General features: G+C 40.4%; 1 protein-coding gene across 7 annotated transcripts in view; it reads left to right on the forward strand.

Moving 5' to 3' along the window:
* The window catches only part of GPM6B (glycoprotein M6B), a 141567-nt gene that overhangs the window by 81701 nt on the left and 31911 nt on the right, over nucleotides 1–27955 (forward strand). The window contains exon 1 of one of the 7 annotated variants that reach the window (XM_006122807.3): nucleotides 20134–20227. The exons of 2 other annotated variants lie outside the window; for them this stretch is intronic. In XM_006122807.3, the coding sequence (XP_006122869.2) occupies nucleotides 20149–20227 (79 nt within the window). In that variant the 5' untranslated portion in view covers nucleotides 20134–20148. Of the gene's footprint in view, nucleotides 1–20133; nucleotides 20228–24147; nucleotides 24655–27955 lie in introns of those variants that run through there. 4 more of the 7 variants (XM_006122805.4, XM_006122806.4, XM_006122808.4 and 1 more) reach the window with 4 other exon arrangements.

Here is a 27955-nt window from a genome sequence, read left to right on the forward strand (position 1 = left end):
ACTAACAAAGGGAAAATATCTCCCTGTTACTTGCACTTTTTGGGAGGCAGAGGGAGTGCGGGGGAGAGCTGCGCAATCACGAGTTTTCTTTTCAGTCTCTGAATGCACTGCAGAGGAAGTGCTGTAATAGGGCTTTTTACATTCGCTCACTTTGTGCAAAAATAGCAGACTTATTTCCTGTAAAATATCGGCAGCATCTTGGAAAGCACTTTTGAGCAAAATAAACCAAGTCCTCCACAGTATTTTGTTAAACACCATGTGAGACCGTAATGTCATTTTGTGGTACCCTAAATTGGTAAAATGGATTAGGAAGTTTTTTTTTTAAAAAAGCCAAGCGGTGCTTTGATATTTTTCTAGAAAAGCAAATTAAATAAATAAAAAAGATGAAATAATAAACTGCTGTTTATACTGAACAACATGCTATAAAAGATTGCCTATTGTACAGAACAGTATTTCCTGTACAGTTCTCATGAGTTTCAAACAAAAAGGAGGCTCAGAAGGCCTGGTTAATGTTTTTGTAGTGCAGGAATCTGTTGCTGAGAGAGAACTTGGAGTGCTGTTCCTGTGGGTGCCGCACTTCATGAGTCAGTGAGTCCTCATGCTGGCGACCGGAGATTCTTGGTACCTGTGCTTGGTCGCATTGCGCATGCGCAGTAGCCATCTCTTGGTGTCATTGGTTCTCACGTAGAGTGCATGCAACATGACCCTGTCAGTTCCTTCTCTACCATTCTCAATAGCAGATGGAGCCTTCAGGCAGTGCTGACTTCTTCCCTTTATAACAGCAGAAGAGACGTAAAAAGTTATTACTGTCCTCACCTCTAGCCCTAACTCCCCACTTCTAACATTTTTTTTTCTTTTTCCGTCTTCAAAACTCTTAGGGTAGAGGTCCATCCCTCCAATCTATACTATGCCAGGCTCTCCTGGCTTAAAAAAAAAAAAGCGCTACTTCTGCTGAGAGGCCATGCCAGTCTGATGGTCGTTCCTCCTGCGCCTGGTGCTTACGGGAAGCCTGTATTCTCCAGAAATGCCCATATTGCAACTATCTTAAGGCCAAGCAGGGAGCAACAGGATAGAGAACTTTGATTGAAGATGATTCTCTGGAGGGCTGTAGGGATTTCTCCAGAAGGGACTCCTTCTACAGAGTCTCACAAATCCACCAACAAGAAAGCTTGAGCTTCTAATATTTCCAAGAAGTGAGCTTCGTTTCCTCCTGCTTAGGACTCTCAAAAGAGGAGAGCTTCCCATTCCCGACGAGATCACTGTTCTTGGTGCCAAGCTCCTTGAGAATCAGTACCACTGAGGCACTGGGCATGTTTGGCACCACTGCAGCACAGATGTCTGCCACCTCCAAACGTGCCAAATAGGAGCTGAGATACAAAGTCTCCTCCAAGGCGCACTGCTGACACTGACACATGATCTGACACAAAAGCTGACATGGTTGGAGATGTTGCATCCACCGGCACCAACACAAACCATGGGCAGAACCTATGCAGCACTGACCCTGACTATCAAATAGATGTATTAGGAGTGTGGGCGAGGGGCGCATTGCATCCCCAAATGCTGGGGGTGGGAAGGACAAGGGGCAACAGCGGGGACCAGGAGCTGAGGTAATTGCAGGAGACGAGGCACTGCTGCCATCCAGCAACAGGCCTCCCTGCCCCCACTCCCAACCATGTCACCCTCTCCCCAGGATGGTTAATGAGGTTCAATGTGGAGGATGGGGGAGACCTGCGAATAGCGATTGCACAAATCACGAGGGTCTCCTATATACACTTACTACACAACAGATGATAAACATCTCCTTAAGGAGTCACAGCCCATTCCTCTTGAGCTATGGCAGCTTTGACAGCATTCCTTAAACTTGTCCCACTTACAGAGAGATATGTGTGGTGCTGTAACTTGGACAGCACACCTTTGTGAAACACTACACCATCACAGGCAGCCCTATTGCTACTATCGCTGTTGGCCTTACTGTGCCATCCTCCACATCCAAGACACAACTTCAGAGTACACCAGCCTTACTGGGACACTGATCTACAGGTACCTAAAGTGGAGCATCTGCAGGTTTAGCATTCGAAGAAGTTATTCACCCTGTACGGTAAGGATAGTTTTTCGAGATGTGTGTCCCTCTGGTTGCTCCACCCCTTTGCTTTGGAGTTCACATACTGAATTCCTGGGTAGAGGAGGAACAGAGGGGGCTGTGTTGCACACATACTACATGGGCACCAATGGCACCACAAAATCGCTATTGCACATGTGCTGTGCAGCCAAACATTTCCTCCAAAGCATCTAATTGCTGGCGTTTGGATCAACACCAACAACTAAAGTGAAGATCCCACAAGGACAGACATCTTGAAGACCCATTGTTATTGCACAAGGTGAGTAAACTTCTTCCTCTTGTTCCTGCAGACCTGGAGCTGACTGTGTGTGACAGAAAGCAAGTGTATTGCTGTTTGGCAACACTTGCACCTCACAGTGAGAGCATACAGAATGTGATACCGGGGAGAGTTTGAATGTGAGTGAAAATATAACTCAGCATGAACAGTTTTACCTATTCTAATATATACATTTGTTAGGGCTAGACACCGTGAGAAGAATCCATAACTTCATACCAGTCGTCCTTCCACTGCTGGTGAAATTAACAAACCAAAGCACCTACCTTCCATGCTTATTTTCCTTCCATCTCCAGAAAAAACAAATCAAACCAAAAAGACACAGAAAGAAGCCCAGTGTTCATGTTTCATGCTTCATGTTGGTAAAATAATAATAGAAAATATTCTGGATACTTTCACAATGTTTAACAACATTCTGAATTTTTAAATCAGTAATAAACTTTAATTTAAATTTTAAGATGATTTTCCTTTGGGAGAGAAGGCTGTACAGAGTGTACTTTTTAGCTACAGGTATCCAGTTCTGATCTTTAGTAAGCCTTTTGACTTACAAGGTGGTCAAGTCATACAGCGCCAGTAAGATGTAAGCTATGCAAGAAAGTACAGCTGAATTTAAACCAGCTGCTGCATCAGTCCTAAGTGTTTCAAGGTAAAGAATTTATCAAAGTAGTGTTCGCTTTGGTAACAATACTATAGAAGGTAATCCTCATTTTTTTAAAAATGTTGTTTAATTTCTCCAGGTAATAGTGGCTCAGTGAGAGAAAAATTATGCTATAGATTAACTTTTGCTGGTTTGGAGGGAAAGCTGTGTTTCCAGCATATTTGATGGTCTCATTTTTGGCCAGCTAGTGTCTTTCCTTTGTTGATGTGGAAAGCAATTCACTACAAATGTCAGTTCCAAAATCTTTAGTTTTTGCTCTGGGCATGTTATAGTACATGTTTTTGTTCTTTGGTGCAGCCGGGCGAACATACAGAACTTTTGCTACACCCAATTTCAAAAGAATTCCAAAGAAGTTAATCATGTGACCGGGTTGGATGGGGATAAATGATAGTTTAGGTTCCTATAAGTTCTGTGCATTGCCCTTTTTGTGGTATTCTGAGAATGCTAGACTATAGATCTATTTCTAGAAGGGATGGTAGTTAGTGAAATACTAAATGTTAAGGCATTAAGTTAATACAGTATGGAGACAGACTTGGAATTTTGAGTACAATACTGTGCATAGAAAAAACACACGCCACTAAGTCTGTGGAATTGAGCATGTTTACTAAAAAAAAATTGTCACATGCTTAATACTATATAATAGAATGCTATGGTTAGAATGCTTTTAAAATACTTTATTTTCTTCTGAAAAAATTCAGCCAAATCTCAGTGACTTTTTAAAATTTTGTTTGTTTGGGTTCAAAATTATATAAGAACAAACCACCTTAAAATTCTTCCTCTGTTCTTTCAGAAATGTTGGGGGTTTTAGAATGAACATATTGCCTTTGGCTTCTGTAAAAATATTTTTTCAGTTGAAACACGCTTTAAATCCTCTGCCATCCATTAAATCCAGAGCATTTAAAAGGAAGAAAACAGCAACATATGTTGCCCGGCTCCCAGAATAAATCAGCCAGTGAGCAAAACTCCCACCCCCATATGCCTTAGCACCTCTGCCCTAAATAATAGGTTTGGCAGGCCATCCTATGAAGACAACTAGATCCAGACTATTTTGGAAGAAACAACGGACTGGATTTCAAAATCCTGGAGACGTCTTGGAGACACAAATGTTCTAATTCAGAGGTGAACTCATATGTGACACACCCTGTCCACATGCTTAGGAAGTTCTTCCCCTTTCAGCCATCATCAGTCCTTCCACCTTTTGTTTTTTCCCCCGAGTTCTATCTAACCCCATTGATTCTATGTAGGCATTGTTGTCTTGAGGTGGTAGTTGAAGTTGCGCCTGTGGCAGATTGAAAGAAAACTAAGTTTTCAGCTTTTTGACAGTGGAGCTGTTGTCCTCTCACTAGCATGTCAATGTGGAAAAGGGGGGAGACAGCACTATGTCTGCAGGTAAGGGCTTCCAAAATGTTGCATTATCATTTATCTTTGAAAATTCATGGAGGACAAGAGAAGGGCAAACATAGTGGAGAATAGGATTAGAATTCAAAATAACCTTGACCAATCTGTGAAATTGGTCTGAAATCAAAAGGATGAATCCAATAAAGACATGTGGAAAGCATTACATTTAAGAAAGTAAAAAATAAAATGGACAACTACAAAATGGGGATTGACTGGCAAGGTGGTAGTACTGCTGAAAAGGATCTGGGAGTTGTAGCAGATTGTATATTTACTATATATTTTAGAGAATTTGTCTGTTTGAGCAAGAACTCCTCCTAAACGGTAAGAACAAGGACCACCAAATTCTGTATACAGCTTCCTTTTATCATCACTTAAAGCATCATATGGTTTTGGTTGTGCCTGGAATGTGACTACTTCTCATAAAACCAAACAGAAAAGGGACAGAATCACCAAATCAAGTACAGTACTCAAAATTGACTTAACAGCAAATATTGAAAGAGACTAAACTAAGATGAGCCAAGCAAAAATTATGATGAACCTGGAATAGGATTGCTTTTCCATAAACCTTACAGAAAAGAGAGAAAATGGAGAAATTTGGAGTAGTGTTCTGTTCTGGCACGGCTAAATCAATGCATAAGATTTGAAAACTCAAAGAAAATGTTATTGGAATCCAAATTGAATAAAGCTCTTTAAAAAAAAATATAGCGAAGGATAAGAGTTTATAGGGATGAAGAAAATAAATACACTTAATGGAATTCCCATTTTAAAAATTTACTAAAACAATTAAATGAAAATATTATAATAATCCCTTTTATAAGAAATACAAAATAATAACTTCATAAAAATAACACTATTTTTGAAAAATATAATTTGAATAAAGCATGTTCATTTTCCATTTGTTTTTCAAAAGAAAGAAGGTACTTGGTAACCATCTTAAAGTATCTTAAGGACTGCTATAAAGAGAATTCTGATCAATTGTGCTCCATGACCACTGAAGGTAGGACAAGAAGTAACGGGCTTGCTATACTGCAAGGGAGAATTAGGGTAGATATTAGGAAAAACTTTCTTACTTTAAGGCTAGTTAAACTCTGGAATAGGCTTGAAAGGAAAGTTGTGTAACCCCTATCACTTCAGTTTTATAAGAAGAGATTGACCAGACAGCTTTCATTTGTTTACTTGATTCAGCTCAACTCAGAGGGGCTGGACTTATTGTTCTCTCAAGGTCCCTTCCAGCCCTATATTTCTATGATTGTTTTAGAACACATGTAAGATTACTGCTGCCATCCGTGGAGGTTAGTATCTGGGCCAATGGGGCTCTTGTTGAGGGCCCCCAGCCAATTAGGTATGTCTAGAAGAATGGGCGCTCCTGCCCCTTGATCCACTCTGTCTGCCTTGTGCTCCTGCTGGGCGTACTGGGTAGCATCTGTGCCCTGACCTCATTTCCCCAGCAGGAGCTTTGGGAGGATAGGACTACAGGCAGGAGGGTTGGGGAGGGCTCCCCACTCTCGCAGGACCCCACAAAAGCATAATCTGCCTCTGTCATGTGGGAACTATTGTCTGAATCCACTTACAACTTAAAATCCAGTTAGTTCTGAAAATGGTGAACAAGCTTGTTAGCAAATTGGTAGTTCTGAGTTACAAATGGTGAAACATTAAAAATTGTGCTCTTTAGGCTTGTATTGCTGTAGTGTTTTAAGCATGGAAACACAGACATGAAGAGTGATACACTATAAAGAAACCAAGACTGAAAGTTATGTTTTCCATCAAGCTGAAAGTTATGTTTTCCATCAAACTGATGTTCCTTAAACTATAGAAAAACTCTTTGCTTGCTTCCCTGGCAATCACTGGCAATTCTCCCAAGTCCCTAGTCTTTACCACATGATGAAGACAGAGTGCTTCCTGACACAATAACCACACCTGGTGAGTCTTGATAAAAGCTAAACAAATAGAAAGGAAATATAACAATGAATTTAGGTAGGTTCAAGGGAACACATTGAAAATGCAAAAACATATAATCTGCTGCTTGGCTAAAAATCTAGGAAATCAGATGCTGGATCAAGTACTAATTTCTCTTGTAATTCAGTGATTCCTAAAAACCAGTATTTAAATAGTACTGATTGTCATGCCCCCATCCCATGCTTTATGAATATGTATAACTTCAAGATTCTTTGGACAAAATGCCTCATGTAACCTATCAGTTTTAATGTTACAATCTGTTGGATCTGTATGTTCTATTTTTGTGCGTCTATCATTCTTGTATGTGAAGTGTGGATCTGTTTATAAGTCTAAACCTGCTAATGAGAACCTTTACTGATACTCCGGTACTTAATAACTCGGTACTCAAACAAATGATCTGTGAATGGTCATGTTTGTTCTCTAATAAGGACTGTAGTTGGTCCTAGAAAGACATGTGGCCATGCCAGCTGCTACTGGAATTCATCTTGCATCTGGTATTTTTCCATGGGAATAAGGAGTGTAGAACAAATGGTTCCTGCCCTGGGGGAAAGTCTAATTAAGCAATGAGAAGCAATCAGAAGTTTGTCTTCAACTGTCCTTTGAAACTGCCTGGCACACCCTAAGAGAATACTTGAAGAACTCTGAAAGGATGTAGACCCAAGCTAGGATAGAAATCAACTCTGACTTGAAGTTTTTCCCTAAGATGAGAACTGCTGTTTAGGGAAAGAATGTGCATGTAACAAGTTTCTTAGTGGATTAGAACAGCTAAGTGTTTTTGTTCATTTTAATTTAGTGACTTACTTTGATCTGTTTTCTCTTGCAACCACTTAAACCCCACCTTTTATACTAAATAAAAAAGAGTGTTTTTATTATCAAGCCCATAAAAATAATTATTACCTGGTAGGGGTGAGCAATCATCATGCATAGCTCTTGTTCATTGATAAAGTGGGCAGACCTTATAAACTTTCTCTGTAAAACTTTTACACAGAGTAAGATGAATTTATTTCTAATTCTGGTCCTTTTTAGGGCTGATCTCCTTGGTGCTGAGCCCTAGAACTGCATCCTCCCAGAGTTGAACTGGCTCAGTGTCTGCATTGCTCTGCAGAGGGGTGGTAACCCCAACTCTGTACTTTGTCTGGGGGAGACCAGAGGATCTGGCCCGGCATGACAGTGTAGTTGGGAGCCCCAGAGAGCAAGAAGATGGGTGACAGTGACATGATCAGTACATTGGGAACAATCCCAAATGGGTGTCTTTGACCACACCGCATCACACCCATCTTGGCCCTAAATTCCTCTGTTAATTGCCCAAGCTATTTTATTGGCTTGCTCCTCCAACCAAGGGCTGCATAAAAAAGTCCCTGATGACCAACATAGATCCCTTCTCTGCTTTTCCATGAAATTGTGAGTTATACTTCCCCTTAGTAATATAAATAGGTCTTGTCCTTGATACCCAATTATCAAGCACTTTAAAAGCAAGAGGTATGGCTGGTCATAGAAATAGTGTGACTGGAAGTGATGTGTCGCTGCTTTTAGATAAATGCTGCTTAACAAGTACACATACTTGTTTACTATGATTCCAGGCAGATTTGTTTGTGACCTGAAAGTTAAAATAAAATTGTTTAGGTATAACACATATGTATTTGCAATGAATAAATGTATCAGTCTGGTGAACACAAAAATTGTTTTGATTTATACAGCAAATGAGTCTGTGCCCATTAGTATGTCTCAACATTCATTTGAAATTCATTTATCATTCATTTTAAGTTCCACCAATTCAACCTCCCCTCCCAAGCCAACAATAGAAAGGCTAAATGAAGACTGAAACAATCCCTGCTTGATCTCGCCACTAATAACCCTCATAATTTTCCTTATGCCCTCGCCCCTCCCCCATAAATTAGGGAAAATAGATTGAATTTGCAGTGTGTTGGTGGTCAACAAATTCCCTTGTTCCAGGGCCAAAGGCAGGAGAGTGACTTGCAAGTTAGTGTCCTTAGATCCCACCCTTTTATACAAAGCAGAAGCCAGCTCAAATTTAACTCTCATAACTGCAGCCATATGGCTTGAGGAGAAATGGTGGGTCTCAAGTAGGTGGGTAGTCTTGGGCCATGCAAAGTGGGTTAAAACAAACATGTTAAACATGCCCAGAGTAATATATCAGAAAATTGAATAGGAGTTGGATCGGTATGGACCAGTATCAACCTACCGTATCCTCAAAGGGGTCCTTTTTCCAGCCACCTGCTTCTCCCAAATGCCACAGGAACATTAGCAGAGACTTAAGCCAACCACCAACTGTCTGGAGGAAATTTCCCTGAGGGAAAGTTAAACTATAACTGCCAACTCCTTGCACCTTCCTCGCAAAACCCTGCTACCGATTGTTGTCAGGACAGGATATTGAACTAGATGGAACACAGATCTGATACAGTATGGCAATCCCTATGCTAGTATGACAGTGGGTGAGAGAAAAGCAGCACCTTTCCCAGGGGACACCAGCCCTGTGGACTCAGACTCAACAATGTCGCCTCTAGCAGCAACAAAGCAGAGAATGTAAATCAACTGTCTCACTAGAAAATAATCACAAAATAATGAAATTCCAAAACAGATTGATGTGACCAGTGTCAATACCCTTGCAGTACTATTTTCAAAGACTCCAGGATAGCTTTGCTGCCTTGTTCTGAACAGACCCTAGACCACTTCAGCCAGAGTGGTGAGGGAGCTAACTAGCATCTTCTCTTCCTGCCAGAGCTTCAAATGCATTATATAGAGAGTCCTGAGCTTGCTTTATAACAGCATGTGCTTGAGTGTCAATCACCCCAGTGCTTTGGAAATGCAGCACTACCTTGGGGAAATCCTTCCTTTTAAGAAATATTCTGCTTACTGTGGGAAGGGATGAAAGCAGAAATGTATTTTACCAAAACAGCCACAGAGTTAGCTGCCTTCTTGTCTAGTCACACTAGCTAGTGATTAAAAGCCTGATACCAGCATTCTGGCTGGTGCTAGGTCTTCCTCCAAGCGCAGGTTGCCTAAAGCTGTTTTGGTATGACAGGGTTTTGTTTTTCTGCTTCAAATTCACCTTCCTCCTTTCCTTTTAATTAACTATTCACTTTCTATTCCAATCCCCCCCTTTAAAGCTATTGCCTTTGGTTATATACATACTCAGTATAAAACAGAGGACAGTCACAATGTTTTCCCTTAAATGTAGCAATGCTGCAGCTGACTGAATTTTAGTCGGTCTTATTCTAGTTTGTACAGAGGGATAAGAAAACCAAGCTCCTGCAGAAGGAACCCATCTCCCTGAAGAACTGCAGTTTATTTGATAGGGCAGTATCAATCAATGTATATTAGTTCTTGATGATAAATTGCATAGGAGTCTGGAGAAAGCAAAACAAAGACAAATAAAGATGTGCAAGTGTGTGAGAGATTTCAGTAAAAACAATTTACTAGCAAAAAAAAATTCTTTTCCAATCCACATTATTAGAGCGTCAAAATAATACTTTTTAGAAGTGAAGGCTTTTTATTTTAGCATGCTTTCTTCTTTTAAAAAGTAAAAACTTGTTAAAGATATTTTAAGATGGACTTCAAACACTGCTGCTAAAAACAGTCTTGCTTCTTTTGTTTAGACTTTCAAAATGCGGCAGCTTAATGCCTCTATTGTATGGAGGGGAAATATGCTAATTTGAAGCACATTTCCCATCAGAATCCCTTTCAGTCATGTCATAGCTGCAATATGAATGATGATAAAAGAGGGAAGAATGGAGAGGCCTGTATTATGAGAGCGCTGCTGTTTGTTGTTATGCATTAAGAACAGGGATGAATAGAGCTGAAGAGTTCAGTCACCCATGAAGACCCGTGGTCTGCTGGCTGCACAGAGACGAGCGGGTTCTCATGGGTTCAGTCTGGTCTCCTTGCCCGAATGACTCTTCTTGAAATCTTTTCTAAACAGACACATACAACAGGGACCGCCATGTACCTTCTTCAAGGAGAGCAGTACACGCACAATTAATATATTGATTGTAGGTGGGGGAGTTATCAGAGAAGCTCTAACCCAAGACTCTAGCTTGTCAGCCAAGAAGTCACAAAAATAAAGGAGCTGTTTTTGGCCTGTTTCAGAGGAGATTCAGCTGTGCTTAATTCAATGTCTATATAGCCCATCCCACAATACAAAAGCTAACTTAAGATTGTTCTTTACGTGCAGCCATGTACTTTCATCAATATGCAATTTTGACAGCTATATGATTGTCATACTTACAACTCTTGTATCTCTTCCGTTTTTTTTCCAAATAACATACGCTTGTTTGAGGACAACTGTTTTCTTTTTGTGATAAGAATCTAGCACCCTTACTTTGCATAATACCTAATATTAGCAGAAAGATGACAGTAGTGTTTTCTACTCTCTTGTTTAAAGCAGCACAGTCCAAGACTAGCCTAATAAAGTTATACTTTCCTATCTGTTGTAGAGTTTTAAGGAAATTGCATTACTGAATAATCAAAAGTAAAAGAATGTTTTCAAGAGCAGAATCTGGTGATCCTACAGAAATTTTGATAATCTCATAAATAGTCTGCATTTTTAAATCTTTTTGAAATATCTTTAATAGAGATTTTTAAAGCAATGTAAATATTACCTTTGAGTTGGGGTATTTATCTCAAATAATACACAGCCAGCTCTATGTGTGTTTGGTTGAGTTTAAGAGCTACCAGAACATCTATAAAATGTACTTTGTAGTTGAAAAAAATCAATATGTCCTGCCTCTAATTGTTGTCCCATCGGTTCCTCTGACTACATTGGCATATATTGATTGGGAGGAGTCTCAGCTGTCCAATTTGCATCTGAGAATCAAATTAAGTCTCATCTGTTTTTCAGTTTTGTATTTAAATTAGTGTTAGTTTTATGTGCTGTACAAGATTTATCTGTACTTAAATTAACTCATACAATGGAAATAGAAGGAATTACATCCGTTACAGTTAGCCAAACAATGGATCTCCTGATAGTGATATTAGGGTATTTGCCTGAAACTTTACTGAAAACAAGAATAAGGTTACAATTCAATTTATCTGGGGCCTGAGGAAGCCAGAAAACAATGTTCTAATAGAAAATTAATCTAACAAAAATGTGCTTTTACTCATCTCACTGTATTGCTGCTGTCTTTTTATTTCCTGTGTATGTGACAAGAGTGCATTTTAAAACATCCTTCTTTTAACCACTATCCCATTTTTTTCCCAACTTATTTCTACCAGTAAATCTTTGAACAGCTCAGGAACGACAATATGTGTCACACTGAACATAGTGTTGATGGGATATGCTTAAAGAGCAAAGTCTCAGTCCCATGTTGGACAGGATATTTCTTTGAACAGAACAGTGAAGTGTCTTGATCTGTCGCCCACTATATTTAGTGAGTGATGTGATCCAAATGATCCAAAATGGAGCTTAGCCAGCGAGAAGGGAGGGAAGTTATCGGTTGAAGATCATCTCTTCCTTCATACCCTTCCTTCCCTCACACACCCTCCCTGCCAAAAGAAAAGGGTGGGAGCCAGGAGGGACAAAAAAAATAATACTGAAAGGAATCTAAGGTTGGTGATAGCTCAAACTGGACATGAGTTTACAATACCTACCATTTGAGAGCAAAAATGCCCAGTGCAGTTATGATCTGCATAGGTAGAGGCATTGAGTCACAGAGCAGGTATGTAACAATTTATTTTTATGCAACTGGCAACAGAGCACCGGGAATAGTGCCTTTTAATCCTCTCAAACTCTAGTACCAGAAAGACCTTCATAAACTGGATGGAGTTCAGAGAACCTAATCAGAACTCAAAGGTAGGAGGGGATACAATTATGACTAAACATTAAAAGAAAAAATATTCTATTTTAAATACTGACAAAGTTCAGACATAGTAGCTTGACAATGTTTTAAATGAGTAAATACCAAGTTTGGAAAGAAACTATTTTCATTAGGCATAATTAGGAGTAATGAGATATAAAAGAAAACCATAGCTGAACTTCAATATCTCCCTACCCGCGAGGTCTGTTGAACAGTCTCCCAAGCAAACTGTTGAAAACCTCAGGACTTGGGGTACTTAAAAACTAGAGCAGACAAAGTGCTAAAAATATATTGTGTAGGAACCTGTCCTGCCCTGGTAAGAGAATTTCTAGAAAGTCGATCAGGGAATTGTGAATGAACTATCCTGTCCTTAACTCACCCTGCAGTGCTTTTGTCTTGATGCTTATTTTGTATGTGAAATCACCCACTGCTCTGAGATTCAGCAAAAACTAGACATGACATGATCCAGACATAACTTCAAATGTCCTAGCTTTAGTCTGGGTAAGTTCCTCAATATTATAAGATAGGAGTTTTATTTAATTATTTTGAGTTCCCCAAGTGCACACTTAACTTTTTATGTGAGCAGCTGCTTGTTTCTAAGTGAAAGAACGGTTAAACACTTCAACAGCCATTGTTTGTTGCCCATGAACGGCATTCTCAAGGGCATTGTGAAGTGCAGAAAGAACCGTTACTTTATACGTGACTCGAATTCCAATAGGTGCAGAGCTGCAGTTCAGAAGAGAGACTTGGAAAAGCTTCACTTGTTCAAATTGCCTGGCACATACTTAGTAGATGAGTTAATTGGAAACCCTCAAAGTAGAACTTGCTAATGTCCTGCAGTCTTCTTAATGAGGAAATCTGTACTTTCAGAGAATATGGTAATTAATTGGGAACCTTTTAGTTGGTATCTCAGCTGAGGATTTCCTGATTAAGTATCTTGTACATGAATCAAAAATACATTATTAATTTAACAGGTGACCTACAGTTGCCTTGGGTAACCCTGATCTTTTTCACCTGTTGTGTAATCTTATTGAAATAATAACTGACTCACCAGGTGTTGAAGCCAGTATTTAAATAAACATTGGTTTCAATTCCTTGTATCCAACAATTTTGTGATGGGTGGGATCACTGTTAGTAGTGTCTGTGTTGTTCTGCTGGGGGGAGCTATTATCCTAACTCAGTGGTTTTGCTGAGAGAGATCAGAGCATCTGGCCCTGCAGGATGGGTTGGTGAGGGGCCCCAGAGGGCAGGTAGGTTGGGTCAGTGGTATGATCGGAACATCTGGTGACAGTCCCAAGGGGATCTCTGTCATCCAACCTATCACACACTTATTTCAACTTTTTCTCTGTCAGCTTTTCGACTGAAATTGGGAGAGAAGATGGATTAAGCTGCTGCTCTATAAATTTGATCATATTTCTTGGCTGAAATCCTCGATCCTGTTGAAGTCAATAGTATGTTTTTCCATTCACTTCAGTATGGCGAAGATTGCACCCCAGGTGTTTTAAATGAGGCATTGATATGTACTTGTTCAAGAATGGCTTCTTGCAGCAAATTTATGGCTCTTATTTTGGTGGCATCTTCAAACTCTGGATAAGTATGTAAAACTAAACTTCGGTTTTAGAAAGATGGCAGGGTGGTTATAACACTGAACTGGGTGTCAGCAAATTTGGGTAGTATTTTTAGCTCTAAAACAAGATCCTTATATGACCATGGTTGGACAACTCATTTAACTATCAGTGCATCATTTTCTCAATGTATAAAATGTTATCTCCCAAAGCTGTGCTAGTTGTTTCCCTTTTATTTGTAAGGTGCTTTGAGATCTTCAGCTGGAAGATGTTACAGCATTGCTCTGTGTGCTTGTGTGTGTATGCATGCACACGTGTTCAGGTTCACTCTCAAACTAATACATGTTTCACTGGCCCTATAAAGTACACATTTGTCGTCTTCCCTCCCCTAGTTTTGGTGACACTGATATATTTCTATAGTCTAAAGAAACAAGCCATGTTTGTTTGTTAAATTTCTGTATGATTTCAGCATTAGATTCTGGCAGTACTTTTTATTTTTGGATTGTACTGGCATATAGTGCAAATCATAATTTGTTCTTATGATTTGTGCCTCAAAACCTTTATATAACATTTAGCACTTTTCTATTGCGCTTCACATTTCAATGTGCAAAAATTGAGAATTAGCTGGTTTTAAAAACATGCTGGATGTAGGTTTTTCTTTTCCTTTATATATCTGATAGAAAATGAAATTTTATTTTTAGATGACCTCTACTTACAAAGTATCTCAAATATTAAAAAGTAAGAAACCTTTTACAAATGAGGGGTCAGTAACTCTTGGAAATCAAGCCAAATTCTTTTTCTTTCTGGTCTGTTCAGTGGTGCATTAGCCACTGGGCCAACAGGGCCCATGCCCAGGGGCTCAGGCCAACAAAAGGTGCTGCAAAAATGGGTATCCCTGACCCTGCTCTGCCCACCCAGTATGTCTGCTGGGGAGTGGACCAACCCCCCACATCCAACCCAGTTCCCCAGCAATTGCATCAGGGGGAGGAGGCAAGGGGAAGTGAAGGCAGAGAGGGACCCTCACTTGCTTTGGCCCAGGACTCCACAAAGGTGTAAATCATCTCTGGCTACCCTTGTACAAACTAATTTAAAGTGTTGATAATGAAAACAATCACATTACACTAAAAAAGGCAGAGGCATCCTTCAAACAGTCCTGGGTTCCAGTGTAAGATAATGCTTACCTCAAAAAAACATTATTCTTTGTGTGAGATTTGGAGAGAGTGGTTTAGTGGTTCAGACTGAGAGCCAGATGGATGAGGCAGCACATCTTAAAGTGCATCACCCCTGCCTCCCAGGCTGTGGAGAGTCACAGGCAGGCGAATACATAAATCGATACCGGAGGCCTGAAAAAAGCCACAGGAGATTATAGGTTGGACCTCCCTGGTTCAGCACCTTCAGGACCTGGCTGGTCCCAGATGAGGGATTTTTGCCGACCCGGGGAGGTCATATCTGTCCCCCTGCTACCAGCTCCCCAGCCCTGGACTGGCCGCAGTCCCCATCACCCTGCTGGTCCCCATTCCCCCTTGCCTGCCGTGCCTGCTAGGGCGCTCCAGGCCCCGGCGGGCAGCATATCTGGGGAGCTCCGCTGCAGTGCTGGGGCACAACCAGCAGCCCAACTGCGAGGAGCCAGGCTTCTGGCTCTGCTGGCAGCTTGCAGCCCTGCCAGCCCGCAGGCTGTTCAGCACCAGCACTCCACCAGGACTCTCTGGTCCTGGAACATCCATGGTCCTGGACCACAGATGTTGCTGAACAAGAGAGAACCCGTTTACAGCGGTTCAACCTGTATTAGAATAGAAGGGTTGGTGACAAGTGAGAGAGCATGCTTTTCCATATCTAATAGGTAAGGTTCTCTTTGGTCGTTCCCTGCTAAGTCTGAAAGCACTCTTTCAGACATTCTCAAATGTTTTGTCTATTATTCTTTTTTCATGACCAGATGGGTCTTTGCCACTTCCTGCTAGCAGACAGTGAAGTCTGCCCATGGTATTTAATCTATAATTTTATACTATAACACAATTTTCCTTGGCACAATTTCATCCCATTCCTCTTAGTTTTACCCTCAAAGATCAAGTGAGGAAAATTACTTTCTCTCTTAGGTATGTGTATACTTCACATACGGAGTGGCTGTGGGTATCTGGCGGTTTGAGAGAGACACAAACACTATTCCTGGTTGTGGAACAATTTTGATATAAATAGGTCTTTTGTCCCCTTCATTTGTTGTGTATGTTGACATAGGATAAACAGCATAACATGTGATAGTGAATGTGGTATAAACATCTAAGGGGATGCTTCAGCAGATCCAAATTAAATACAGATGACCATTTTCTGAGGTGGCGAGACAGATTTAGACATGAAAGGTATTAGAGGACAGAGTTCACAGTCAAGGATGATTCTAATTTATTTAGCTTTAGGTGCAAAGTTAAGCTCTAAGTTGAGAGTGAAGACAAAGGACTTCAGTCTTGTATCATCTGCAAGCTATGCTGCAGCATGGTTGTTTCATAATCAAGGCAAAGAATAAAGCATAGAGGAGAGTGCATCTGCATAGATATAATGCCAGAGCTAGCAGGGAGGAACTCCAGGAGAGAAATGCAAAGAACTGCCTTGCACTATTTAAAACAAGGATGAGTGAAGTGGGTTGGAGAGTGGTTAAGTGAAGTCCCCAAGAAGAGATTTGAAACAGGAGTTAAACCTGAGAGAAAAGTGCTAGAAAGGCATCATAATAAGGCACTTGAAAAAGATACAATGTGCTTGTGAATAGATGAGAATCTACAGGGGATATGGCAAAGGGGATATGTTAAAATCCACAGTGCATTTTAATGCGACGGTTGAGTTAGCTCCCATCCTATGGTATTGACTTCAGATGATGGTGCTGAAACTGAAGTGGGGGTGCATTTTGGTGAAAAAGAACACACCTGAAGAATGCCATTTGATCACATAGCTTGGTGACCATCATTTAGATAAGACTTGGAAACTGCTGTAAATGTGATAGGGGATATTGAGGTTGATAAATATGCCCAAATCTTTATGCACTAAGGTGGGAGGAGGAAGTATATTCAATTTGTGTTAAGCAGTGGCTATAGTATGTTTGCTTGATTTGCAAAGATATTCCAGTTAGTTAGACAGCAGATTATATTAACTAGATAACTAGGCAGTTGAAAAACATAATGAAGCTTTAAAATCTTCAAAAGCAGCCATGCTGTTCACTTATAGGACTATAAAGATGGCCACAGAATGTTCAGTGAGGAGGGCTGACAGTGTAAATGTCAGTGGTTATATAAAATCTGTTTTTGGTAAAGAGTTTCTGTCCTAGGCTTGGCAGGATTGAATTCTGTTCAGTTCAGTTGTCATTCCAAGTAGTTCTGTGTTGTGTTACTTCTGGTGAATTTATAGGTGTGGAAATATAACTGTTTTGGTTTTCACTCCCCCTTTGGGAGTGTGATTTTCTTGGGAAGGAAAGATGTGAGGTAAAGTGCTATATTTAAATGTAATAGAATTTAGAGACCTATGAAAGCAGTCTAATACGTTTTACTGCTAGGGAATTACTCGTATTGTCTATGAAGCATTACTACAGTTTTGTCCACCTCAGTTTTAAAAGGTCCCCTGTGATGGGAATTCCATTGCTTGCTTTGGCAGATTGTTCTATGTCAAGAAATGTGCCTGATACTCAGCGAAATTTTTCCTTTCTAAATTTCAACAGTTGCATCCTATTTTATTATGCCAAATAATTTTCCTTCCTCCTTGCTATTGCAAGGCTGTTTTTCTGTCCATATTCATTTAGTTAACTGGTGTATATTTAACTTTTTATAATCTTTCCTTGTTAGTCATGCAGGTTTATCATAATTTTTTCAGCTACTGTATTGCATGGGTTTCCTTAAATTGTTCAACCAGATGCCAAGAACAGAACGTATTTCAGGTGTGGTTATGCCAAAGCTATATAGACTGCCAATTGCTTCTATGTTGATGTTTTCACTCCCCTTGTTTTTTTCACTTTTTCACCTTATTTTCACTATTACAGTTTTCCACATTTTTCTTTCCTCTTCATATTTGTACTTTGAATTGCAGTATTTTCCCATAGATGTTAGGTTTTTATTACAAGATGAACCCTTTTTAAAGTTGCTATCCAAACAATTCTCAACTTTGGCATGAGGAAACAGTCTGAAGAGCTACAAAAAAGGGTCATGATAATTAACAGTATTTATATTCAAGCCAAATGTATTCCATTTTGAGAACAGGGTTTTCTGAGACTCTGTACCAAAAGCTCAAACATAGTAAAATACAAATATATTAAATCTACTGCTTTGCTTTGTTCACAGATTCCTAATATTAAGAAAGTGCTTAAAAACAACAACAAATGTTCTGGTAGCACTTTATAGACTAGCAAAACATGCAGATGGTATCATGAGCTTTCGTGGGCACAGCCCACTTCTTCAGGTGAACAGAGTTTTAAGAAAGCCGTTAGGTTAGATGGTACCCAAATTTTCTGAAACCATATTTATTGGTTATGGTTCTCTTATCTGTAGTTGCCAAATCCTGCTGGCCTTTCTTCATGAAAGTACAGGCAGTCCCCGAGTTACGCGGATCCAACTTACGTCGGATCCGCAGTTACGAACAGGGTTTGCTGCCCGTCTCCCTGGTCTGCTGGAGACCAGCAGACCAGGGAGAAGGGAAGCAAAGCCTCTGACCAGGGAGACGGGGAGCAAAGCCGGGGAGCACGCGGGCAGCGGACAGCCCAGACGCGACGCGGCTGTTCCGCTGCCGGCGTCCTCAGAGGCTTTGCTCCCCGTCTCCCTGGTCTGCTGGTCTCCAGCAGACCAGGGAGACGGGGAGCAAAGTGGTGGAGCACGCGGGCAGCAGACAGCCCAGACGCGCCACGGCTATCCCGCTGCCGGCGTGCTCCACGGCTTTGCTCCGCTTTGCTCCCTGTCTCCCTGGTCTGCTGGAGACCAGCAGACCAGGGACACGGGGAGCAAAGCCGCGAGCACGCGGGCAGCAGGACAGCCGCAGCGCTTCTGGGCTGTCCCGCTGCCCCCGTGCTCCACGGCTTTTCTCCGGACGCCTGTGGTACAGCAGCTGGGGCGCTGCCGGTTGGTCCCGTAGTGCCGCTCTGGGCGCTACTGGACCAACCCGGCAGCACCCCAGCTACTCTGCCCCAGGTGTCCTGATTCAGCCACTGCTGGTCAGTTTCAGCAGCAGCTGAATCAGGACGCCTGGGGCAGAGCAAGCTGCTCTGCCCCAGGCGTCCCCAAGTCAGCCACTGCTGAAACTGACCAGCGCTGACTACAGGAAGCCCGAGGCAGAGTTGCTCTGCCCCAGCTTCCTGGAATCAGCCGCTGATCAGTTTCAGCAGCAGCTGACTTGGGGATGCCTGGGGTTCTTAAGTTGAATCTGTATGTAAGAACTGGCGTCCAGATTCAGCCTGTTGAAACTGATCAGCGGCTGATTCCAGGAAGCCCGGGGCAGAGCAACTCTGCCTCGGGCTTCCTGTAGTCAGCCACTGGTCAGTTTCAGCAGCGGCTGAATGTGGATGCCAGTTTCGACTTACATACAGATTCAACTTAAGAACAAACCTACAGTCCCTATCTTGTACGTAACCCGGGGACTGCCTGTAGTTCCAGTGGCCAAAATTTTCAAACCTTTGTGTCTAAATTTTAGAGTTTTATACTATCCATCACATTAGCATCCCAATATAAAATCAGTAACAATAGCTAATCCTTAGTGATGTCATGAAGTCTTTGGCTTTCCTCTCTTTTTGACTCCTAAATCCGTATTTTGCTATCTCAAAGATGTGGCCTGTTATATGTTAGCGATTAAATATTGATATTGGTGTGAACTGTAGACACCCAGATTTGAAAAAAATTATGGCATTTGAGTGTAGTGGGAATTTTATAAGAACTAAAACTTTCCAGGATCATTCTTGTGGATGTCTGCCAACTTCTCTGACTTTTTAAAATAGTTGAGAATTTTCATCGTGACGAGCTAAGTTCACCCTTATTACCCTAGGATGGCTATTGTCCAAATTAAGATCCCAATACATAACTATCACAGATCAGAAGTTAAAACTAATTACCATGCTTTGAACGTAATTGAACCATATAAAAATAGTTGCCAGGTGTCCGGTTTCACCCGGACAGTCGGGTATTTGCGGGCTCTGTCCGGTAAAAAAAAAAAAAAAAAAAAAAACAGAAAATACCAGACGTGCAATGTCTGGTATTTCCTGTTTCTCTGGAACGGAAGCCCGGCAGGGACCATTTTCCTCTAGCAGGGGCAGGGGAGTGCAGAATGCAGCAGAGTCACAGAGAAGGGGGGCAAGAGGGGGCACTTGCCAGGCGCCATGCTAGGGAGGCGCTGGGCTGTGCTGGGAGTGGAGCATGCGCTGCTCTGGCCCACGTGACGTGTCCCCTACAAGCTGTGCAGCTTGGCCGAGTGGCAGGAGCAGCCACTTTAAAAGTAAGATTAACTTACCCAGCCATCCCGTTCCTCCGGTGCCTGGCTCTGCGGGGGGCAGGGGCTCCCCACACTGGGGATGCCTGGTGCAGGAGGAGGGGGAAGTGCACTGGGATGGGGGGGTACTATGGGAGACTGGGTGTGAGGCAGGGGTGAGTGCATTGGGATGGGGGAGCACTGGGAGGGACTGGGTATGAGGCAGGGTGAGTGCATTGGGATTGGGGATGCTGCGGGAGACCTGGCTCGGGGAGGGGGTGGGTGTATTGTGGGTTAGTGTGTGGTCCCAAACTGGAGGGAGTGGTGCATCTTTTACTTAATAACTTTAGCTCTCCCCCCCCCCCTGTTTTTTTGGGGTGTGGGGTGTTCAGTATTTTTTGTTAAACCATCTGGCAACCCTATAAGTTAAAGCTAACTAAGCACTATATCCAAGAGTTTAGGCCTTTCTGTAGATAACTTGGGGCTAGAAATGTGTACAGGTTTGGATGAAATTTAGGTGGTTGAAATGTCACATCTATGATTTATATATCAAAAGAAACCCATAGGTTAAACTGTATGTATATTTGTTCTTTCCTTAAAAAGAATGTATGCGTGTACTATATGCCTATTTTAAAATCAGACACTTTTAATATGTATTGTAATCCTATGTGATACAGTCTCAGGATTTAGCCTTTAAAAATCCAAAACCTGTATTTCAGTTCTTTGAGGAAAAGTGTGAGAACCCTTTGTTGTAGCTGAGAAAAGCCTTTGTAGAAATGGTGGAGTATGTCCATTTACTTAGTCTGTAATGAATTTTCTATAACTTATCACAGATCTCCTTATGCTTTATGAATGTAAACTACATTGTCACTGACATGAATAGAAACAGTCAGTGTTTAGAAAGAATGGGCACCTGCTAACAGAATTGTTTTAATATATCTATATATCTTTAAATACAGTTATTTATATTTACATAAAATATTGAGCTGTTTTAAGATATTTTAATGTATGTAACTGCAGTGCTTCAGTTTGACTGAGAAAAATAATTACCAACATTGCTAAATAAATTTAGTTTAAAAAATAGGGAGTTATTTTGTACTAACTGATTATCCCTTGGGACCTATTTTGCAGTGTTCTCACATACTTAACTCTGTTGCTTTAACTCCCAGTGTCCTGCTGTAGGCTTACAGCTGTGTTTCAGCAGTAGAAATCTCCATTCTCACATCCCCACTCATTTTAATGATTTTGGGTTGCAAATAAAATGTCACTCTATTGAACTTCTGGAGCATAATCATGTGACCCTCCCAGCATTGGTTATCTCAGTCAGTCTAGTCCTTATGACTTGTGGTTATCTGGATTTCAGTCTTTAGAGATAATTTTTGTTAGGCTTTTTAAAACTGCTCAGATGAGGGAGCAAATAGATTCTTCATCCAAACATTTTCCATGGCTGTCTGGGTAACAGCCGTTCACCGCAGTGGAGGAGATAACTAGCGTTTGCATACAGCCTTGTCATTTCCCTGGAGGACAGTGCTTTCTGAAAAAGACCTACTTGGTTTTGAGACTAGATTAGGGCTTGGACTTAGGTTTTTGGTTGCAGTAGTCTTGAACATGTACTTCTAGTTAGTGTATATAATAGCACTGATGGTGACAGAGGAGAAAGCAGTGTTCGTTAGCAAGAACTGCAGATGGAACAAAGGGAAAAATGGAAGTGACTGAAGTATGATAGAGTGACTTAAAACCGATCACATTTTTTCAGCAAGCTGAAAGGCAGCAGGGAGTGGGAGTGAACTTCACACTTCGCTGTACCACTTAAATCTTTAGAGGATGATTCAGTAGCTAGAATTAATAATTTAATTAATTGAAATAGCTTTAAATAATTAGATTGATGGTTCCTGAAGACATTAGTTCAACTTTTTGAGTAGTTAATGTGTTCTTCTAGAGTTATGTATTTCTTCACTACTTGGGAAGTAGGAGGGGCAGTCCTTCAAGAAGTGGGGGATGGTCTCCACCTCCCACTAGATTTGTTAATAACACATCTGTTCTAAAGTCCTGAACTCATTCAGCAAAAACTGCTGTGACCTAGGAAACATTCAACTTTCATCAAATAGGCATCACTTAAATTGATGGGAGGTTCAATAGTGGTTTCCTTCTGAAAGCAATGGTGATAAGTGGGTCAGCCAAAACATTAAAAAACAACAACAAAACCCAAAGATTAGTGGCTCTTGGGAAGTATGCCACACATCAGAAGCCTATTAAAATTGCATCAATGTGTATTTATGTCCATGCTCAGCGAGGATGGGGGGGGGGAAGAAATTATGTAGCAGCCTTCCAAATAGGACAATAAAAGTCAAATAAATTAAGGAAATTGAAATAAATATGGCACAGCAATTATCAGAAACACTACCCGTTTGTTCATAAACTGTGAAAGCCTCTGTGATTTTTACATATGGAAACAGCTTTACTTTCCATTTTGACTTGTTACTTTCTGACATTCCAGTGAAACCTGGAGATGTGTGTTTTTTAGGATAATCATCTTGTATTTTCATTTTCACTGGTGTCAAATGGAAAAATGCCACCCACCCAAGAAAGTTTCCTTTGTCTACAAGGATCATTAGACCAAAATTTAATTCTGTTCTGTAAAGGTTCTTCTAGTATCTGAGCATAATATCACTGCCATCATCACAATAGTATTTGAGTGCTTTCATATGTCACATGTGGTTTGTTCTTTACCTCATCCTCTCCCGAGGAGGAGAATTGTTCAATAAAGAGTCTTGGGTTAGTCTCCTAAAAACCTCCCGGGCCTACACAGATTAATTTTCCTTTGGTGGTAGAAAGTACCTTGGTGTTAGAGCAGCAGAGCCTTATTCTAGAGCTTTAGGTAAGCTTTTAGGCATTGTAGCCAGTATATTGCAAACCACTTAGAAGGCAATGCAGTGGTGGTGAACTGAGGTAATCGTTTATGGGGTGGGATAAAATCTCTTAATCAAAGATGGTAGAAAGCATTATTTGAAGCTGCTGCTATTGAGGACTTGTAGTGTCAGTGAGAAATCCAGGAGTATTCTCACACTATGGACTTGATCAATTGTGGGTGTGCTCCTTGTAAACAAAGGAGACTGCACCATGACTGCAAAGGGTTCAGTATGTTTTTCTCTGCCCACTCTCTTGCTCCAGTTAAATATAAGGACCATGTAGGATATGGGACTTACCCAGGATGGTGTTGAGCACCCTCAGCAACCACTAAAGTCAGCTGACACCTCATTTTGTTCTAGGATCAACCCCGGGTCAAAATTTTGGAATTGACTAAATCACTGACCTCCGTGATCCCTGTGGATGCCCATTAATTCTGTAAAGAAGTTCTCTTCTTTAATTGCCCGAGACACCGATTCACTTTGAAATGCACTTTGGTTCATCCCTTTTCAGGAAAGTGCTGAAGCACATGCTTAATGCTAAGCATGAGCTTAAGTTTCTAGAAAAGGCAGCTTTCCTGAATTGGGGCCTCATGATATACACCCATTTGAAAATTATGGGGTGTGTGCTTACTTTACCGTCTTATTTTTGAAACTGTAACATTGTACTCCTGTTCATTTGTGTTCACATTTTATGTTGTGACCTTTACTAGCCAGAGGAAAAGGAAAGGATTTTAAACTGCTTTAATTTGTGTGTATGTTGTGTGTACACAATTGTTTGTTTTTCCTTTGGTTTGTGCTGTTTGAGAGCCAAATCTTACTTGCTTCTTAAAGTCAGCAGAAGATAAACTAGAGGCCGTGTGCACATTGTGTTTATGTTCTGTGCAAGAGCAGAGGGCATATGGAATAAATCAAAATGTGAAGCATAATAATAGGGTCCCATGGGAAAGAGAGCCTTGTGATTGTGTGATGACTATCCCTAGAGACAGCAATAGGGGGGCTGGTTCCTAGCTGAGTCATGCAACAGGAGGGGGCTTCTTTCATTCTCACATGCATCCCACTTCTGATGTCACAAATCCATTCTTTGCTGAGAGAATTGATTAACATTCATTGGGAGCCTCTAGAGAAAGAGAAGCGAGGGGAAAGAGAGAGCACGCAAGGAGAAAGGGTGCTTAGCTGATTTCTTCCCATCCCAGCTACATAGAAGTTGGGACACAATCGGACACAGAATGGCTATTTGTAACTGGGGTCCTTGGTGACGTATGGCTGAGCGTTTCCTGGCACAAATCTTTATGGACCAGTAAGCAGAGCGAAATTGAAGCCGACAAGACTTTTTGCATTTTGGAAAGGACTGTAATCTACTGTAGTGAAGAACAGAGCCACTCAATCACTGCTGCTGTAAATGAGAGACAGAAGGGAGTAAGAAAGAAAGAAGAGAAAAAGATTTTGCTGGGAGGAGGGGGGAGAAAGCATTTTTGGTGGATGGTATGAAGCCAGCCATGGAAACTGCAGTGGAGGAAAATACAGAACAAAGCCAAGAGAAAAAAGGTACCCGGAGGTCTAACAATAGCCTGTTTAAATCTTTTCATTGAGGGTACTTAAAGAGGGTTAGACAGTTTTTGTCACTCTTTTTAGAGCTGCTCTTAAACAATCATTATTGGATCTTTTTAGCTTTCAGGGATTTTTTTTTTCTTGTAAGGCTTGACAGCAAATTAATAGAGCAGGAATCTTTCCCTCTGTATATGGTCTTGCTGTGAACCTTTTCCAACCCCATCAAAAATGGTGTGTTTTTGCAATAGAAGCCTTGTTTTGCTATCGCTTTGAGTTTTGGTAAAATGGTTTAGAGAGAAAATGTGTGCATATGTGTGCTTCTCAGAGCCATAAACAGAAATTTTCACTGTGAAGCTAGCCATGAAGCACTGTGCTTTAGTGCTGTGCAAGGCAGTGTGGGAGACAGTTACAGGAACGAGCTGCTTTCTGCCAGGTTTAGAATGACATCCCTTGCTGCTTTCATGCAGTAGATTAGTGCCAATAGCAGATTGATTTTAATTCCTTTTCATCATCCACATTTAACTCCATAGAATTTTGTTTCTACAGAGATTTCTCTCTGGCATGAAAAAGAATAGTGCACTGAGTCAAGCAGCCTTGAAGTCCGAGCAAGTGTGTGTGATCCATAATTGCTCCTTGATGAGGAGAAGTTACAAATTTATTGTTTTGAGATAAGAAAATGGCAGTATGGTAGGAGAGAGGCTTAATTTAATCTGAGTGCTCCCAGTGATTTATTGATCTAAAGTTCAGCACTTCACAAGAAAAAATCCACTACTGAAGGACTGTTACATTTTGGAATAAGACTGGCTTATAAGTCATACCTTTTAGTATAGGAGGCTACTGTAGAAATAGTAACAATAAATTCTGCCAAGTGATACAGCTCTAACAAAATATTATCTTATTAAAGTTGCTTGTTATGAACTCTTGACAGTACCTAAATAATAAAATCTCCTCGGGCACCTGTTGCATGTATTATTTATTAGCTGTTATAATATCGCAAATGTCTCAACTGCTGTATATCACTCAGTACAGTTATAGAGGTTTCACATAATCATACTGAAAACCTTTGATACCAGAGTTAGAAAAATATCTTTTTGTTTCCCTGGTTTGAAGTTGTGTTTGTTTCTAGTCTGTCTAATTCAAAATCAGCATCAATTTCAACAAAATGAAATTTGGTAAGTGATTAGACCACAGAAAAATATAATCCCCTGCGGATTTTCCAAAAAAGAGTTTCAGTGCTTAGAGATTATACATTGAAAGCCATTAACATGCATGGGCAGCAACCAACTTCACTGGGGATTTTGAATGCATATTAATGTACAAAGTAAAAATCCTAAATACTTTATTAACAGAGCCTTATCAGTCACTTGGATAAATTTTAAAGCTCTAATGTTTTCCATTAGAGAAATAAAATATATATATTGTAAATAGTTAGACTACTTAAAATATTTACCGAGTCTAAAAAAATTCTTTCTACATATTGTGCACCACATATAAGGTACCTTGCAGCCCAAGTAAGGATTATATAATATTTTTCATTGTTACCTAAATCTCCACACAGCATAGCACATAGAGAGTGCTCATTATTTTAAACAAATTATGAGAGTTAAGGCTGAGTATCCATGACGAATGACAGACTGTCTTGTTTTTATAAAGGAGCAAGCAGAAGGAACTTGGAGTCTTTATTTTACTGCTGTTTACTAGCATTTCTGTAGCCAATTTGACACAACCAGCATGATAATATTCTTGCCTACTTCATCATTTGTGAAAGTAACATAAACTCTTTTCAGTGACCATGAAGTTGTATCTTCATTCAGTTCAACATTGCCTTTCATAAATTCAAACAATATTCCATGCAGTGCGATAAAATATGAAAAGTAGAACTGGTTGCCTCTACTCAATTTAAACAATGAAATAAAATAATCATTCAGATCAACTTGCCTGTTCCTTTCTACAAGTACTCTGTGAGGAAGGGCACTGAGTTTTGTTTTAAGATTTTGGGTCAGATGGTCAGAAGGGCTCGGTTGCTATTTAGACACCGAAATGAAGAGGCAGGATTTTCCTAAGAGCCCCACCACACAATAGAAGACTAGGAGATCTCCATGCTAGGTACACTTGAAAATTCTCCCATTTCATTTAGATTCCTAAACAGGAACTGAGCTTTTCAGAACATCTGACCATTTTCTCCAGTGCCATCTTAAATGCAAACTTAAATGAAATAAAATAGGTGAGAGGTCTCAGAGTGTGTTTTGTTTCCTTACTGCTCTTAGGAGATGTGATTGTGTTTACATACCATAAATACTGAACAAGAAAAGATCCCAACCATTCATCTCCAAGCTCATGTACAGTATCATGTGTATATATGCACAAACTGTGGAGAAAACAAACACATCTAATTTGAAGGGTATACACCATAATAGGAATAGGAAAAATGTCTGTTTTTGCTATTAATGGTGATCTAAATTTCTATGGATTTTTTTAAATAAAAGGATCTCCAAGTGCATTTGCAAAAACAATAGCATTACAAACATTTATTAACTTATTTAGAATCGGCACCCCAATGAGGTAAGAAAGGATGGTACTTCACCCAAGTCGGCCTCAGTAGAAAACATTATGCAATAACACTGTATAACAGTGTAGTACAACAGGTGACGGTGTAGTTTTACAGTCTTTACAAATATCTTGAACTAAATTTTGATATGGCATATGTGCAGTTCACATATTTCCTCAAAGTATGGTAAATATAAAAGGGCAGTTGCTTAATTGGTGTAAATGGCAATAGTTCCATTGACTTGAGTGCACTACAATTCACACCAGCTCAGCATCTGCCCCAAAATGTGTAAAAAATATTTAGTTATTTGAGAACGATTGTGCAAATTACGGCAAGTAAATTAATTCAAGGTTCATAGTAAATCATAAAAATATTTTCCCTTCAGGTAATGATACATAGTCCAGCTATTGGTTTTGCAATGTCCTTCACACATCTGTTTCTCCCAAGCTAGACAAGAATGACTGCTACCCTGATTTTTTAATTGAAAGCTGAACAACACCCTTGTTTACAGAGATAGGAAATAAGTATTGCTTAGTCTGCATATCAGTAACTCTTATCAGAGAGAAGCACCATAAGCCAAATTCATGTAAATGTTGAGCAGATATTTTACAGAGCAATAGGACAGACTGAATGCACTTAAGGAAGAGGGTTTACAAATTATTACAAACAACAGGGTTTATTTTGTTGGCATTAAATTAAATCAAAACGTGAGACCTGTGTAGGCAGATTCACTGAACTGGAATAAACAGG

Source organism: Pelodiscus sinensis, chromosome 1, assembly GCF_049634645.1.
Source record: "Pelodiscus sinensis isolate JC-2024 chromosome 1, ASM4963464v1, whole genome shotgun sequence".
NCBI classification, from domain to species: Eukaryota; Metazoa; Chordata; order Testudines; family Trionychidae; genus Pelodiscus; species Pelodiscus sinensis.